Here is a 15799-nt window from a genome sequence, read left to right as displayed (position 1 = left end):
TTGAATATCATCCCTTACCAACATGGCCACCTAAATGGGAAGGGGACTAATATACTGGCAGGGAAATTTGCTAGAGCTGCTTTGGAAGATTTAAACTAGTAAGGTGGGGGGGGGGGCGCGGTGGAACCAGGGAGATAGTGAGGAAAGAGATCAATCTGAGATGGGTACAGTTGAGAACAGAAGTGAGTCAAACAGTCAGGGCAGGCAGGGACAAGGTAGGACTAATAAATTAAATTGCATTTATTTCAATGCAAGGGGCCTAACAGGGAAGGCAGATGAACTCAGGGCATTGTTAGGAAGAACTTAGGCAAGAACTTTCGAAAGCTGATTGGAGGCAGATGTTTGCAGGTAAAGGGACAGCTGGAAAATGGGAAGCCTTCAGAAATGAGATAACAAGAATCCAGAGAAAGTATATTCCTGTCAGGGTGAAAGGGAAGGCTGGTAAGTATAGGGAATGCTGGATGACTAAAGAAATTGAGGGTTTGGTTAAGAAAAAAGAAGGAAGCATATGTCAGGTATAGACAGGATCGATCGAGTGAATCCTTAGAGTATAATGGAAGTAGGAGTATACTTAAGAGGGAAATCGGGAGGGCAAAAAGGGGACATGAGATAGCTTTGTCAAATAGAATTAAGGAAAATCTAAAGGGTTTTTACAAATATATTAAGGACAAAAGGAAAACTAGGGAGAGAATAGGGCCCCTCAAAGATCAGCAAGGCGGCCTTTGTGTGGAGCCACAGAAAATGGGGGAGATACTAAATGAATATTTTGCATCAGTATTTACTGTGGAAAAGGACGTGGAAGATATAGACTGTAGGGAAATAAATGGCGACATCTTGAAAAATGTCCAGATTACAGAGGAGGAAGTGCTGGATGTCTTGAAACGGTTAAAGGTGGATCAATCCCCAAGACCTGATCAGATGTACCCGAGAACTCTGTGGGAAGCTAGAGAAGTGATTGCTGGGCCTCTTGCTGAGATATTTGTATCATCGATAGTCACAGGTGAGGTGCTGGAAGACTGGAGGTTGGCAAACGTGGTGCCACTGTTTAAAAAGGGTGGTAAAGACAAGCCAGGGATCTATTGACCGGTGGGCCTGACCTCAGTGGTGGGCAAGTTGTTGGAGGGAATCCTGAGGGACAGGACGTACATGTATTTGGAAAGGCAAGGACTGATTAGGTGTAGTCAACATGTCTTTGTGCATGGGAAATCATGTCTCACAAACTTGATTGAGTTTTTTGAAGAAGTAACAAAGAGGATTGATGAGGGCAGAGCAGTAGATGTGATCTATATGGACTCCAGTAAGGCGTTCGACAAGGTTCCCCATGGGAGCAAAGTAGCAAGGTTAGATCTCGGAATACAGAGAGAACTAGCCATGTGGATACAGAACTGGCTGAAAGGTAGAAGACAGAGGGTGGTGGTGGAGGGTTGTTTTTCAGACTGGAGGCCTGTGATCAGTGGAGTGCCACAAGGATCCTCTACTTTTTGTCATTTACATAAATGATTTGGATGTGAGCATAAGAGGTACAGTTAGTAAGTTTGCAGATGACCCCAAAATTGGAGGTGTAGTGGACAGCAAAGAGGGTTACCTCAGATTACAACAGGATCCGGACCAGATGGGCCAATGGGCTGAGAAGTGGCAGATGGAGTTTAATTCAGATAAATGTGAGGTGCTGAATTTTGGGAAAGCGAGTGTTAGCAGAACTTATACACTTAATGGTAAGGTCCTAAGGAGTGTTGCTGAACAAAGAGACCTTGGAGTGCAGGTTCATAGGATAGTGGAGGAGGCGCTTGGTATGTTTTCCTTTATTGTTCAGAGTATTGAGTACAGGAGTTGGGAGATCATGTTGCAGCTGTACAGGACGTTGGTTAGGCCACTGTTGGAATATTGTGAGCAATTCTGATCTCCTTCCTATCGGAAAGATGTTGTGAAACTTGAAATGGTTCAGAAAAGATTTACAAGGATGTTGCCAGGGTTGGAGGATTTGAGCTTTAGGGAGAGGCTGAACAGGCTGGGGCTGTTTTCCCTGGAGTGTCAGAGGCTGAGGGGTGACCTTATAGAGGTTTACAAAATTATAAGGGGCATGGATAGGATAAACAGGCAAAGTCTTTTCCCTGGGATCGGGGAGTCCAGAACTGGAGGGCATAGGTTCAGTGTGAGAGGGGAAAGATATAAAAGAGACCTACGGGGCAATGTTTTCACACAGAGGGTGGTACGTGTATGGAATGAGCTGCCAGAGGAAGTGGTGGTGGCTGGTACAATTGCAACATTTAAGAGGCATTTGGATGGGTATATGAATAGGAAGGGTTTGGAGGGATATGGGCCAAGTGCTGGCAGGTGGGACTGGATTGGGTTGGGATATCTGGTCACCATGGACGAAGGGTCTGTTTCTATGCTGTACATCTCTATGACTTAGAGAGGATGTTTAGATAAGGTACAGCTAGGGAGTCGTAAAGTGCATGGTTTGATGGTGAAGCAGTGACTGGGTGAGAGAATGGGATTGTATGTTAATTGGAGTTGTATGTGCGAGGGAATGTCAGCTATGCTGGTTACATGCTGTGGATAGCCTGGCCTTGTGGCTGCTGTGCCATGACATTGTTAATGAGGAGCAATGCTGGATTGACAATACTCATCCAGATGCGCAGGAGCAATATAATTCTTGGAAGGATACATAAGATGGGGTAAAAATCAGACATTGAAGATGCTATATGGACGTGCTAGGTAAATAATGAGGTGAGACCAGTAAAATCACTGCTAGAAACCCTAAAATAACCTCATCACTACACAGAAATAAAATCTATAGAAAGCCAAAAAATGTAAGATTCAAGCTCAATATGTTGACCTTGAATAGCATATGGTAGAGATTCATCAGATTGACATTAGGGTTTAAGGGGTTAAATTGTACAATTGAGACCAATCCTCTTTTTATAAATATTGATCATCATTTGATGTCAATTATCTATCATTCTGCTCCACCCACTTAAAATTCTCTCACTTAGACTATGCCATGTCTTCACAATGGTTAATTCTGGTCAAGTCCAAAATGATGTACTTTTGGAGAAACAATCATTGAGCTAAACATCACAGGACCAGCTACCTAATTACTCTGGCTTCTCAGCAGGTCAAGGGCTTGGTATCCTGTGGAGAGTAATGCACCTCTTGACTGCTCAAAGCTTTTTTGCCACTAAAGGTTGGAATGTCAAACACTCCATTTGTCTGGATGAGTGGAACTCCAGCAAGAAGTTGGACACCATCCAGGACAAAGCAGCCCCCTTGACTGGTACCCTATCCATCACCTTAAATATTTATGCTCTCCAATACGGTATACACTGCAGCCAAAGTGTGACAAACTACAAAATGCACTGCAGCAATTCACAAAGGCTCCTTTGACAACAACTTACAAACTACCAATTGAAAGGTCAAGGCCAGCAGGCACAAGCCATAATGACTGGTGCCATTCTAGAGGTGATTCACCATCAGCACTACCTCGTGGGCAATAAATGTTTACTCTGCTAGTGTTGGCCATTTGCCATTAAAGAATTTTAAAAAAGACTTTGAATTAAATTTCATATAGACGTACATCTATACTATTCTGACTTTGCTTTGGTGAGATCCTGTTTAGTATTTGATAATTTGCTAAGTTTTGTATCATATGTAAACTTCAAAACTATACTCACTTATACACAAATGCAAGTTATTTATATCTAAAAAAAGCAAAGCATTGAAACCTTTACTGATCCCTCGGAACCCCAGTGCACATTGCTCTACATTTAAATAAAAATATACCAACTGCTGTTGTTCCTTAGCCTGTTAAGTGCCTAAGTTCATATAGCATGTGTGGTTTTATTCTCCAAATAAGTCTATTTTATTGTACTACCTTCATCAATACCTTTTGTTATTCTAAAGAACCCGATCAGATAGTTGGTCAGAAAATGTCTTTAATAAATCAATTCTGATTGTCTCTTATTAACCAAGTAAAAATTAATTTTGTTCTTGCAATAGTCCACAGTAATTGTCCCATTGTCGGTGTGAGAATGGCTTGTTGCAACTAGCTTTATACTTCCTCTTTTCCTGAACAGAACTCATGAATGAATCATTATCACACTTGGAGAAGTACTTAACCAATAGACTAAGGGTGATCCCTGATTTCATTGAAAAAAATGGATTCTGGTATAATGAAGAGGATGATGTAGAACTTCAAAATGACATAGGGTGGTGGAATGGATTGATCTCTCTCTCTCTCTATTTAATGCCCAGAGGTATGAATTGGTTTGTTTTAGTAAGCAAGTGTAAGGTTGACAAATCACCAGGCCCTGATAATTTACATCCCAAAGTATGAAGGGAAGTGGCCTTGGAAATATGATCATTCAAAAGCTGAGAGATTTTGGACAAGTTCCTATAGATTGGAGAGTGTCATATGCATCCCCACTATTTAAAAAAGGGAGGGATGGGGGAAACTGTGAATTACCAACCAGTTAGCCTAACTCAGTAGTGGGAAAAATGCTAGAGTCAATTATAAAAGACATGACAACACAACATTCAGAAAGCCTTAGTGAGGTTAGACCAAGCTACAGGTTTAAAAAAGGCAAAGCATCCTTAAATCTACTTGAGTTTTTTTGAGGATGTAATGAGTAGAATCGATAAGGGAAAACCTATGGATGTGGTACACTTGGATTTTCAGAAGACATTTAACAAGGTTCAACATCAATAGTTAACGGGAAAAGTTAAAGCAAGAGAGATGGGGTAATATATTGGCATGGACTGAGAGTTGATTGACAGGCAGAACATAGAACAATACAGCGTAGAACAGGTCCTTCGGCCCTCGATGTTGCGCCGACCTGTGAACTATTCTCAGCTCATCCCCCTACACTATCCCAAAATCATCCATGTGCTTATCTATTTTTTTGACTACATTAGCAGGTAGGGCATTCCACGCCCTTACCACTCTCTGCGTAAACAACCTGCCTCTGACATCTGTCTTAAATCTACCACTCCTCAATTTGTAGTTATGCCCCTCGTACAAGCTGACATCATCATCCGAGGAAAGAGACTTTCACTGTCTACCCTAGCTAATCCTCTGATCATCTTGTATATCTCTATCAAATCCCCTCTTAGCCTTCTTCTTTCCAATGAGAACAGAACCAAGTCTCTCAGCCTTTCCTCATAAGACCTTCCCTCCTGACCAGGCAACATCCTGGTAAATCTCCTCCTCTGCACCTTTTCCAATGCTTCCACATCCTTCCCAAAACATGGGGACCAGAACTGTACACAATATTCCAAGTGTGGCCGCACCAGCATTTTGTATATTTGCAGCATGGTATTGTGGCACCGGAACTCAATCCCTCTACCAATGAAAAACACTGTATGCCTTCTTAACAGCACTATCCATCTGGGTGGCAACTTTCAGGGATCGATGTACATGGACTCCAAGATCGCTCTGCACATCTACATTACCAAGAATCTTTCTATTGATCCAGTACTCTGCCTTCGTGTTATTCTTCCCAAAGTGCATCACCTCACATTCAGCTGCATTGAACTCCATTTGCCACCTCTCAGCCCAATTCTGCAGTTTATCCAAGTCCCCCTGCAACCTGTAACATTCTTCCAAACTGTCCACCACTCCACCGACTTTAGTGTCATCTGCAAATTTACTAATCCATCCACCTATGCCTGCGTCTAAATCATTTATAAAAATGACAAACAGCAGTGGTCCCAAAACACAACCTTGTGGCACACCACTAGTAACCGGACTCCAGGCTGAATATTTTCCATCAACCACCACTCGCTGCCTTCTTTCAGAAAGCCAGTTTCTAATCCAAACTGCTAATTCACCTTCAATTCCATGCCTCTGCATTTTCTCCAACAGCCTACCATGTGGAACCTTATCAAAGGCTTTACTGAACTCCATGTACACCATGTCAACTGCCCTACCCTCATCTACTTGCTTGGACACCTTGTCAAAAAACTCAGAGGTTTGTGAGACTCGACCTGCCCTTGATGAAACCATGTTGACTATCTGAAATCAAATTGTTGCTTGCTTTATGATTATAAATCATATCTCTTATAATCCTTTCCAAAACCTTTCCTTCAACAGAAGTAAGGCTCACTGGTCTATAATTATCTGGGTCATCTCTACTGCCCTTCTTGAACAAGGGCACAACATTTACAATCCTCCAGTCCTCTGATACTAAACCTGTAGACAATGACGACTCAAATATCAAAGCCAAACGCTCTGCTATCTCCTCCCTAGCTTCCCAGAGAATCCTCACAAATCCCATCTGGCCCAGGGGACTTGTCTACTTTCACTCCTTCTAGAATTGATAACACCTGTTCATAACTAACCTCGATCCTTTCTAGTCTAATATCTTGTACCTCATTCTTCTCCTCTAAAATATTCTCCTTTTCCTGAGTGAAAACCGATGAGAAATATTCATTTAGCACCTCTCCAATCTCCACAGGGTCCACACTCAACTTCCCACTTCTGTCTTTGACTGGCCCTATTCCTACCCTAGTCATCCTTTTACTCCTCACATACCTATAGAAGGTTTTAGGGTTCTCCTTTGTTCTATTTGCTAAAGACTGCTCGTGTCCTCTCTTTGCTCTTCCTAACCCTCTCTTTAAATCCTTCCTAGCTGATCTGTACCTCTCCATCGCCTCATCTGAACTACCTTGCCTCATCAACACAGTTCAGGCTGCCATGCTTTTCGAGCACCACTCTAATCCAGCATCTGCAGTCATTGTGTTTACTTAGTTGATTTTAACCCTACTGCGAATCCTCTTGCAAGGATGCCTGCCTTGAAGAAGTTTTCCTCCACTCTCTACAAGAATCTCAAGGAGTCCCTCTCCCACTGCAACTCCCAGGTCATTTCCTCTGCCCTGAAGCTCTTTAAACATGTCCTGAAACAGACTTGATCACCTTCATCCCCACTCCCACTCACCTGCTGTACTCTATACTACTTTCTCCCCACCCCCACCCTCCTCTCATTTATCTCTCAACCCTTCAGGCACTCTGCCTGTATTCCTGATGAAGGGCTTTTGCCCGAAACGTCGATTTTCCTGCTCCTCGGATGCTGTCTGAACTGCTGTGCTTTTTGAGCACCACTCTAATCCTAACACTACGGGCAATTTAGAATGGCCAATTCACCTAACCTGCACATCTTTGGACTGTGGGAGGAAACCAGAGCACCCAGAGGAAAGCCACGCAGACACGGGGAGAATATGCAAACTCCACACAGTCAGTTACCCAAGGCTGGAATTGAACCTGGGTCCCTGGTGCTATGAGGCAGCAGTTGCTAACCACTGAGCCACCGTGCCGCCCCTCATTGGGAACATGGGACTGGGATATCATAGCAATTACAGAAACATGGCTCAGGAATAAACTGGACTGGCAGCTTAATGTTCCAGGGTATAGATGCTTTAGAAAGGATAGAAAGGGGGACATGACAGGAGGGGGAATGGCATTTTTGATTAGGGATGACATTACAGCTATACTTAGGGTATACCTGAGAGTACGTCTGGTGAAGTTATTTGCATGGAACTAAGAAATAAGGAACGAGTGATCACCTTACTGAGATTGTATGATAGGCCCATCCAGTAATAAGTGGGAAATTGAGAAACAAATTTGTCAGGTCTCAGATATCTGTAAGAATGATAGAGTTATAATAGTAGGGGATTTTAACTTTTCAAACAGATTGGGACTGCCATGGTGTTAAGGGCTTGGATGGAGAGGAATTTGTTAAGTGTCTACAACAATTTTTTTTTATTCAGTCTGTAGATGAACCAATTAGAGAAGGAACAAAATTTGACCTCTCTTGGGAGATAAGGTAGACAAGTGAATGAGGTGTCAGTGGAGGAGCATTTTGGGGCCAGTGATCATAATTCTATTAGTTTTAGAACAGTTATGGAAAAGGATAGACCTGATCTAAAAATTAAAGTTCTAAATTGGAGTAAGGCTAATTTTGACATTATTAGGCAAGAACTTTCAAAAGCTGATTGGGAGAGGCTATTCATAGGTAAAGGAACAGTTGGAAAGTGGGAGGAAGCCATCAGAAATGAGATAACAAGAGTCCAGAGGCAGTGTGTTTCTATTAGTGTGAAGGGCAAGGCTGGTAGGTATGGGGAATGCCGGATGGCTAGAATAATTGAGGCTCTGGTCAAGAAAAAGGAGGGTTATGGTAAGGTATTGGGATTGAATGAACTCCTTGAGGCACATAAGGGTAGTAGGAATATATTTGAGATTGAAATCAGGAGGGCATAAAGGGAACATGCAATAGCTTTGGCAAATAGGCTAAACAAGGCATTGGTTTGGTCACTTTTGAAATTCAGTGTTCAACTCTTGTCTCCCTGCTATAGGAAGGATGTTGTTAATCTTCAAAGGATGCAGAAAAGATTTACAAAGGTGTTGCCAGGTTTGGAAAGTTTGAGCTTTAGGTTGTGCAGGCTGGGGCTATTTTCCCTGGAGCATTTGAGACTAAGGGGCAATTTTACAGAGGTTTCTAAAATCACATATAGATGGAGTATGCAAGGTCTTTTTTCCCAGGGTAGAGGAGTTCAAAGTAGATGGCATAGGTTTAAGGCGAGAGGGAAAAGACATAAAAGGGACCTAAGGGGCAACATTTACATGCAGATGGTGGTGTGTGTGTATAGATTGAACTGCCAGAGGAAGTGATGGAGGTGGGTACAATTACAGCACTTAGAAAGCACCTGGATGGGTCCAGAAGGATATCTGCCAAATGCTGGCAAATGGGATTAGATTAATTTAGGATATCTGGACTGCATGGACAAATTGGACTGAAGGGTTTGTTTCCATGTTGTCTATCTCTATGACTCTATGAATGAGAAGAGGAAACATTTCTTCACTCAAAAGGGCAAAAAACCTTAGAACTGTCTACCACAGATGGCTGTGGAAGTCACTGAATATATCCAAGCAATAGATTAACAAATGTTTAGATATTCAAGGCATCAAGGGATATGGGGAGTAACAGGAATATGGCATTAGGATCAAGGATCAAACATGGCCATCTTGCATAGTGCAGCAGACACAAAGAACCAAATGTCCTACTCCTGCTCCTAGTTTCTATTTCACATTATAAAACAAAGGGTACAATTCTAGAGAAGTAAGAGCAATAGATCTGTGCGTGTGTACATCGATACACACACACACACACACAGTATCAATAGGGATAATGAATGCAAACGCAAGGAAGATATGATTAACCTGTACAAAACACTGCTTCGGCCTCAAGTGGAGCACGGCCTCCAGTTCTGGCCATTCTACTTTAGGAAGAATGTGTAGGCATTAGAAAACATGCAGAAAAAAGTCATGAGGATGGTTCCAATGATGAGGTACTTCAGTCACATAGAGAAACTGGAGAAGTTGAGACTGTTCTCCGTGGTGAAGAGCGTGTTGAAAGGAGATTTAATGGAGGCATTCAAAATGGTGAGGCTTTTGGACAGAATAGATAGATAGAAACTATAACCATTGGTGAAAAGATCAAGAACCAAAAGGCATGGATTACACCTTCACACACAATGAGTATTGTAGCATGTGTGCAGTGCCTGAGTGTGTCATGGAAGTAGGATCAACCAAAGCTCTCAAAAGGAAATTGGTTAATTATCAGAGAAGGAAACATTTGTAAGGCTACAAAGAACTGGCTGGGAAGTGGCACTACATAAATTACTCCTTCAGAGGACCAGTGTAGACATAATGGGTCCAACTATCCTCCTCCTGTGTTGCAACTATTTCTGCAATTCTTTAATTGTTTCTGTTCTTCAATATTAAGCCAGAATTTATTCCAATTTAAAATCAGAAGATTGAAATATTTTTCTAAATCCTCAATTTCAAAGGTCTGTGTTATGTTGTAACAATTGTATGGTACATTGAGTGCAGTTTTGGTCTCTTTATCTGAGAATGGGTGTTGTGGCTATAGACGGAATGCCATGAAGGTTTACCAGACTGATTCTTGGACTGGTAGGACTGACATATGAAGAGAGACTGGATCAGTTAGAATCACATTCACTAGAATTAAGAAGAATGAGGGAAGGTTTCTATTGTTTTAAAAAAAGGGTGGCACAGTGGCTCAGGGGTTAGCACTGCAGCCTCACAGCACCAGGGATTGGGTTCAATTCCAGCCTCGAGTGACTGCCTTTGTGAAGTTTGCACATTCTTCCCCTCTCCAAGTGCTCCGGTTTCCTCCCACAATCCAAAGATGTTCAGGACAGGTAAACTGAGCATGCTCAATTGCTCATTGTGTTAGGTGCATTAGTCAAGGTTAAATATAGGGTTGGAAGTGTGTCTGGGTGGGTTACTCTTCAGAGGGTCGGTGTGGACTTCTTGGGTGGAAGAGCCTGTTTACAAACTATAGGGAATGTAAGCTAACCTCAGAAAAGCAGAGAAAAGCACAGAACTAGACAGGGAAAATGCAGGAAGGATTTTCCCGATGACTGGGGAGCCAAGAACCAGGAGTCACAATTTAAAGATACAAGGTAGGTCATTTAGACTGAGATGAGGAGAAATTTCTTCACCCATCAAGCGGTGAGCCTATGGAATTCTCTGCCACAGAAAGTGGTTGAGACCAAAATATTTAATGTTTTCAAAAAGTAGAGATAAGGACATTGAGAGAAAGCAGGAACAGGGTATTGATCTTCAGTCATGATCATATTGAATGGTGGAGCAGCTAGCTCAAAGGGATGAATGGCCTACTTCTGCCTGTAGGTTTCCATGATTATTATGATGTCTGAAGAACATGGATAATGGATAATAGACGATAGACAATAGGTGCAGGAGTAGGCCATTCTGCCCTTCGAGCCTGCACCACCATTCAATATGATCATGGCTGATCATCCTTAATCAGTATCTATTCTACTCAAGTGGAGACTTTGCACTGTTAGTCAATGACTGAGTGAGTTATTGACACGCTGTTGGAAATTTGGTTCAGATTGGAAAGGGAAACAGAGATTATTTAACGAGGGTTTACTGCAAGAAGTAAGGTCTCCAAAATGAGAAGTAAGTGGGTGAAGATAAAAAGCATAGATTTGGAGGCCGACCTACGGTGAGACCAGTGGCAGAGCTACATCATGAACCACGGCATAATGAGAGTACAGGGAAAGAAACTGATTGGTGAATAATTCTATTAATTCAAGCAAAAGTAGTCTTCATTTGTATTTAGGTCTATTGGCAACTTAGCTTAACTTCTATTAGTAGGAAAATATTAAAGAGTATTATGACGGATGTGTCAGCACAGCATTTAGAAATAATTAATACTATTAAACAGAGGCAGCATGGCTTCACAAACAGGAAATCCTGCAAAATAAATTTACGAGAATTCTTTTGAGGAAGTAACAAGCAGGATAGAGATTTCCAGAGAGCTTTTGGTACACTACCATACCTTAGGCTACTTAATCAGGTAACAGCCCATTGTTTTGGAAGTATAGACAGAGCATGGACCAACTAGAAGACGACAGAAAGCCTTCTGGCATTTTCTTGATAGCAGTCTGTAACTAATGGAGTGCGCCAGGGATCAGTGTTGGGGTCACAATTATTATTAAATATAATAAGGTAGATAGTAACTTAGATGAGGGAAGTGAATGTACTAAAGGCAGGTTTGCAGATGAAACAAAAACAGGTGTAAAGGCAACTGGCGAGGGTGAGTCAGACTCTATACAGGAATATAGGTAAAAACAATGACTGCAGATGCTGGAAACCAGATTCTGGATTAGTGGTGCTGAAAAGCACAGCAGTTCAGGCAGCATCCGAGGAGCAGTAAATTCGACGTTTCGGGCAAAAGCCCTTCATCTGGAATACAGGCAGAGTGCCTGAAAGGTGGAGAGTTATAGGAATATAGACAGTGTAAGCGAGTTGCAAAAACATGGCCAATGGAATGTAATGTCAAGAAATGACAGGATATGCACTTTGGCAGAAAGAATATGAGAGCTGAATATTATTTAAATAGAGAAAGTCTGCAAAAAGCCACCGAAAGAGAGAATGGGGAGTCCTCACACATGAATCAAAAAAGGCTAGCATCCAAGTTCAGCATGTAACAAAGGCAAATAGAATGTATACTTCCATGAGCAGATAGGGGAAGCCCTAAATGAGTTTTCTGCTTCGGTTTTCACCAAGGAAAGGGAACTTGTTATAAATGAAAACTTAGAGGAGCTGGGATACATTCTTGACCAGATCAAGATTGATGAAGTTGATGTGCTAGAAATTTTGGAAAACATTAAGATTGATAAGTCCCTAGGGCCAGACCAGATTTATCCCAGGCTGCTCTGGAAGCGAGAAAAGAGGTTGCTAAGCCGCTGGCGAGGATATTTGTCTCCTTACTCTTTACAGGAGTCATACCAGAGGATTGGAAGGAAGCAAATGTTGTTCCTTTTTTCAAGAAGGGCAATAGGGGAACCGCTGGCAATTACAGACCAGTCAGTCTTATGCCTGTGGTCAGCAAAGTTTTGGAAAGAATTCTGAGGGATAGGATTTATGACTATTTGGCAAAGCATAGTGTGATTAAAGGCAGTCAGCATGGTTTTGTGAGGGGCAGGGCATGCCTCACAAATCTTATTGAGTTCTTTGAGGTGGTGTCAAGACAGATCGAAAACGGTAAAGCAGTGGATGTGGTAAATATGGATTTCAGCAAGGCATTTAATAGGGTTCCTCATGGTAGGCTCATTCGTAAAGTCAGGAAGTATGGGATACAGAGAGATTTAGCTATCTGGATTCAGACTTGGCTGGCTGACAGAAGGCAGAGAGTGGTTGTAGATGGAAAGTAGTCTGCCTGGAGGACAGTGTTGAGTGGGGTCCCACAGGGCTCTGTAGTTGGGCCTCTGCTCTTTGTAGTTTTTATAAATGACTTGGATGAGGAGGTTGAGGGGTGGGTTAGTAAATTTGCAGATGACACAAAGGTTGGAGGTGTCATCGATAGTATAGAGGACTATTGCAGGCTGCAGCGCGACATTGACAGAATGCAGAGCTGGGCTGAGAAATGCCAGATGGAGTTCAACCTGGATAAATGCAAAATGATGCATTTTCGAAGGTCGCACTCGAATGCTGAATATAGGATTAAACAGGATTCTTGGCAGTGTGGAGGAACAGAGGGATCTGGGTGTGCAAGTACATAGATCCCTCAAAGTTGCCACCCAAGTGGATAGGGTTGTTAAGAAAGCATATGGTGTTTTGGCTTTCATTAACAGGGGGATTGAGTTTAAGAGCCATGAGGTTTTGCTGCAGCTCTACAAGCCCTGGTGAGGCCACACTTGGAATATTGTGTCCAGTTCTAGTCACCCTACTCTAGGAAAGATACAGAGGCTTTGGAGAGGGTGCAAAGAAGGTTTACCAGGATGCTGCCTGGACTGGAGGGCTTGCCTTATGAAGAAAGGTTGAATAGGCTCGGACTTTTCTCTCTGGAGAGAAGGAGGAAAGAGGAGACCTGTTCGAGGTGTACAAAATAATGAGAGGAATAGGTAGAGTCAATAGCCAGAGACTTTTCCCCAGGGCAGGATTGACTGGTACAAGAAGTCATAGTTTGAAGATATTAGGAGGAAGGTGTAAAGGAGACGTCAGAGGTAGGTTATTTGCACAGAGAGTTGTGAATGCATGGAATGCGTTACCAGCTGTGGTGGTGGTGGAAGCAGAGTCTTAGGGGACGTTTAAGTGACTGCTGGACATGCACACAGATAGCAGTGAGTGAGGGTTGCGTAGGTTGTTACTATATTTTACATTAGGATTAAATCTAGGCACAACATTGTAGGCCAAAGGGCCTGTTCTGTGCTGTACTTTTCTATGTTCTATGTTCTACTTCAAAGGCAGTGGAACATAAAAGTTGGTAGGTTTTGCTAAAACTATACAAGGCGCTAGTCAGACCATAATTGGAATACTGTGAACAGTTTGAGCCCTTATCTAAAGGGAGATATATTGGCATTGGAGGCAATCTCGATGAGGTTCACTAGATTGAGTCTGGATATGGATGGATTTATGTTTGAGGAGATATTGATAAGTTGGGCCTGTGCACATTGGAATTTAGAAGAATGCAAGGCAACCGTATTGAAACATTCTAGAGTTTTAGAGGACTGAACAGGGTGGATACAGAAAGGTTGTTTCCCCTTAAGGGAGAACCTAGGAGCAGAGGGCATAATCTCAGATTAAGGAGCCACCCACTTGAGATAGAGACGAGAAACCATCTTCTCTGTCAGGCTAGTGAGCCTGTGGAATTCTTTACTGCTGAAGGCTATCGAGGCTGGGTCATTAAGCATATTCAAGGCTGAGATAGATAGATCTTTAAACATTAAGAGAATCAAGGATCCTGGGGAAAAGATGGAAAAATGAGAGTTGGTGATTATCAGATGAGCCATGATCTCATTGAATGGCTGAGCAGACTCCAGGAGTTAAATGTCCTATCTGCTGCTACACCTTATGGTCTTAAATCCAAATACTCCAATAATTCATGTTGTTATTTATATTTCACTACTTGACTCTATTGATTTGGAACTGTAGTCCAAATGCACAAGCAAAAATTGTTAAAAGAAATCTAAGTATGTGGCTCACCTCTCGAGTTAATACAGCAATAAAACATCCATTGACTTGTTCTGATGGTTCAATCTTGAAGAATTTATCAGATGCACAGGTTATTTCTGATGGACAACATAAAGGAATAACAGGAGCACTTAGCCTGTGGAAAACAAAAATAAGACCACTTAAACCTTAGTCTAAATTATAACATTTTGGCATTTGAAATTCATATAACACATGCTTGTTAAATCTTTGATTGCAAACAAAGGAAAAAGCAGGAAAATTAACTGAAGAGATATATATGTAATAAGATCAATAAGCCCAGATCCTCACTTCTGTGAAATGCCACCTAACATAAACTCCATATTAGCTCCATATGTAGCTAATGTAAACACTGACAATTCAAAATCAATAGAGTTGAAGATGGTTTCCAGAGGCAGAATCAATTCATATTTTATATATTTATAAGACTTAAATTATTATAACCATTGCATTCACGTCATGTGACATCCATGAAAACATGATTTAAGAATTGCAACAGAATCTGGGAAAGATTCTATTTCAACATGCTTTTTTTAAAAGTTTTGCACACTCTATTACCTACTTATTCTGAACACCCATTTATCCTGTAGTGGAGGTGACAGATATCAAGTTATTAACAGACGGTGTAGCCTCCTGGCTGAGGCAATCCTCTGCTTAGTGGGTTTGCTATTATTGGATTTAGTTGTCATGGATGAAGGGCACAGCATTGACCTTCAGAGAGTCCTCCACCAACTGCTTATTTCCTTACAGAAATGCAAACCACAGTGCACTATCACAGATTGAAGGCTACTTTCCTGGATAGTAGTCATTGAAGCACATAACGAAGTTTAGAGATCAGATACCAGCTAAAATTAATTGAATGCAAATCTTTACAGTTCACACAGAATAGTGGTAGAGTCCCTACCTCTAGGCCAGAAAGCCTAGTATCTAGTCACAACTGCCTCAGAGGTACATCATAACATGCTTGAACAAATTGATTAAAATATCTTAAATACAGTTCATGCAGGAAAAGGTCTTTTTCGAACAGTGGTGGTGTTCCTACTGAGCCAGGAGACCACATTCAAATCCCACCTGATCCAAAGATGCATAATAATATCTCTGAACAGATCGATTACAATATATCTATCGTTCATCCAGGAAGAGACTCTTGCAGCACATGATACAGCCCTTACCACTGATCCAGAAGGCTAAAGTTCAAGTCCCACCTATTCCAAAGTTGTGTAATAACATCGCCTGGAATGGGTTGATTACAAAATATCT

At 41.8% G+C, this 15799-nt stretch overlaps 1 protein-coding gene across 3 annotated transcripts in view; it reads right to left on the bottom strand.

Annotated features, from left to right (window-relative positions):
- The window catches only part of LOC140476030 (putative methyltransferase NSUN7), a 173555-nt gene that overhangs the window by 26416 nt on the left and 131340 nt on the right, over window positions 1-15799 (bottom strand). For all 3 annotated transcript variants that reach the window (XM_072567962.1, XM_072567970.1, XM_072567979.1), the window contains one exon: window positions 14534-14657. In XM_072567962.1, coding sequence (XP_072424063.1) covers window positions 14534-14657 — 124 coding nt within the window. The remainder of the gene's footprint in view (window positions 1-14533; window positions 14658-15799) is intronic.

This window comes from Chiloscyllium punctatum, chromosome 1, assembly GCF_047496795.1.
Source record: "Chiloscyllium punctatum isolate Juve2018m chromosome 1, sChiPun1.3, whole genome shotgun sequence".
NCBI lineage: Eukaryota > Metazoa > Chordata > Chondrichthyes > Orectolobiformes > Hemiscylliidae > Chiloscyllium > Chiloscyllium punctatum.
This window is presented reverse-complemented; position numbering and strand designations above follow the sequence as displayed.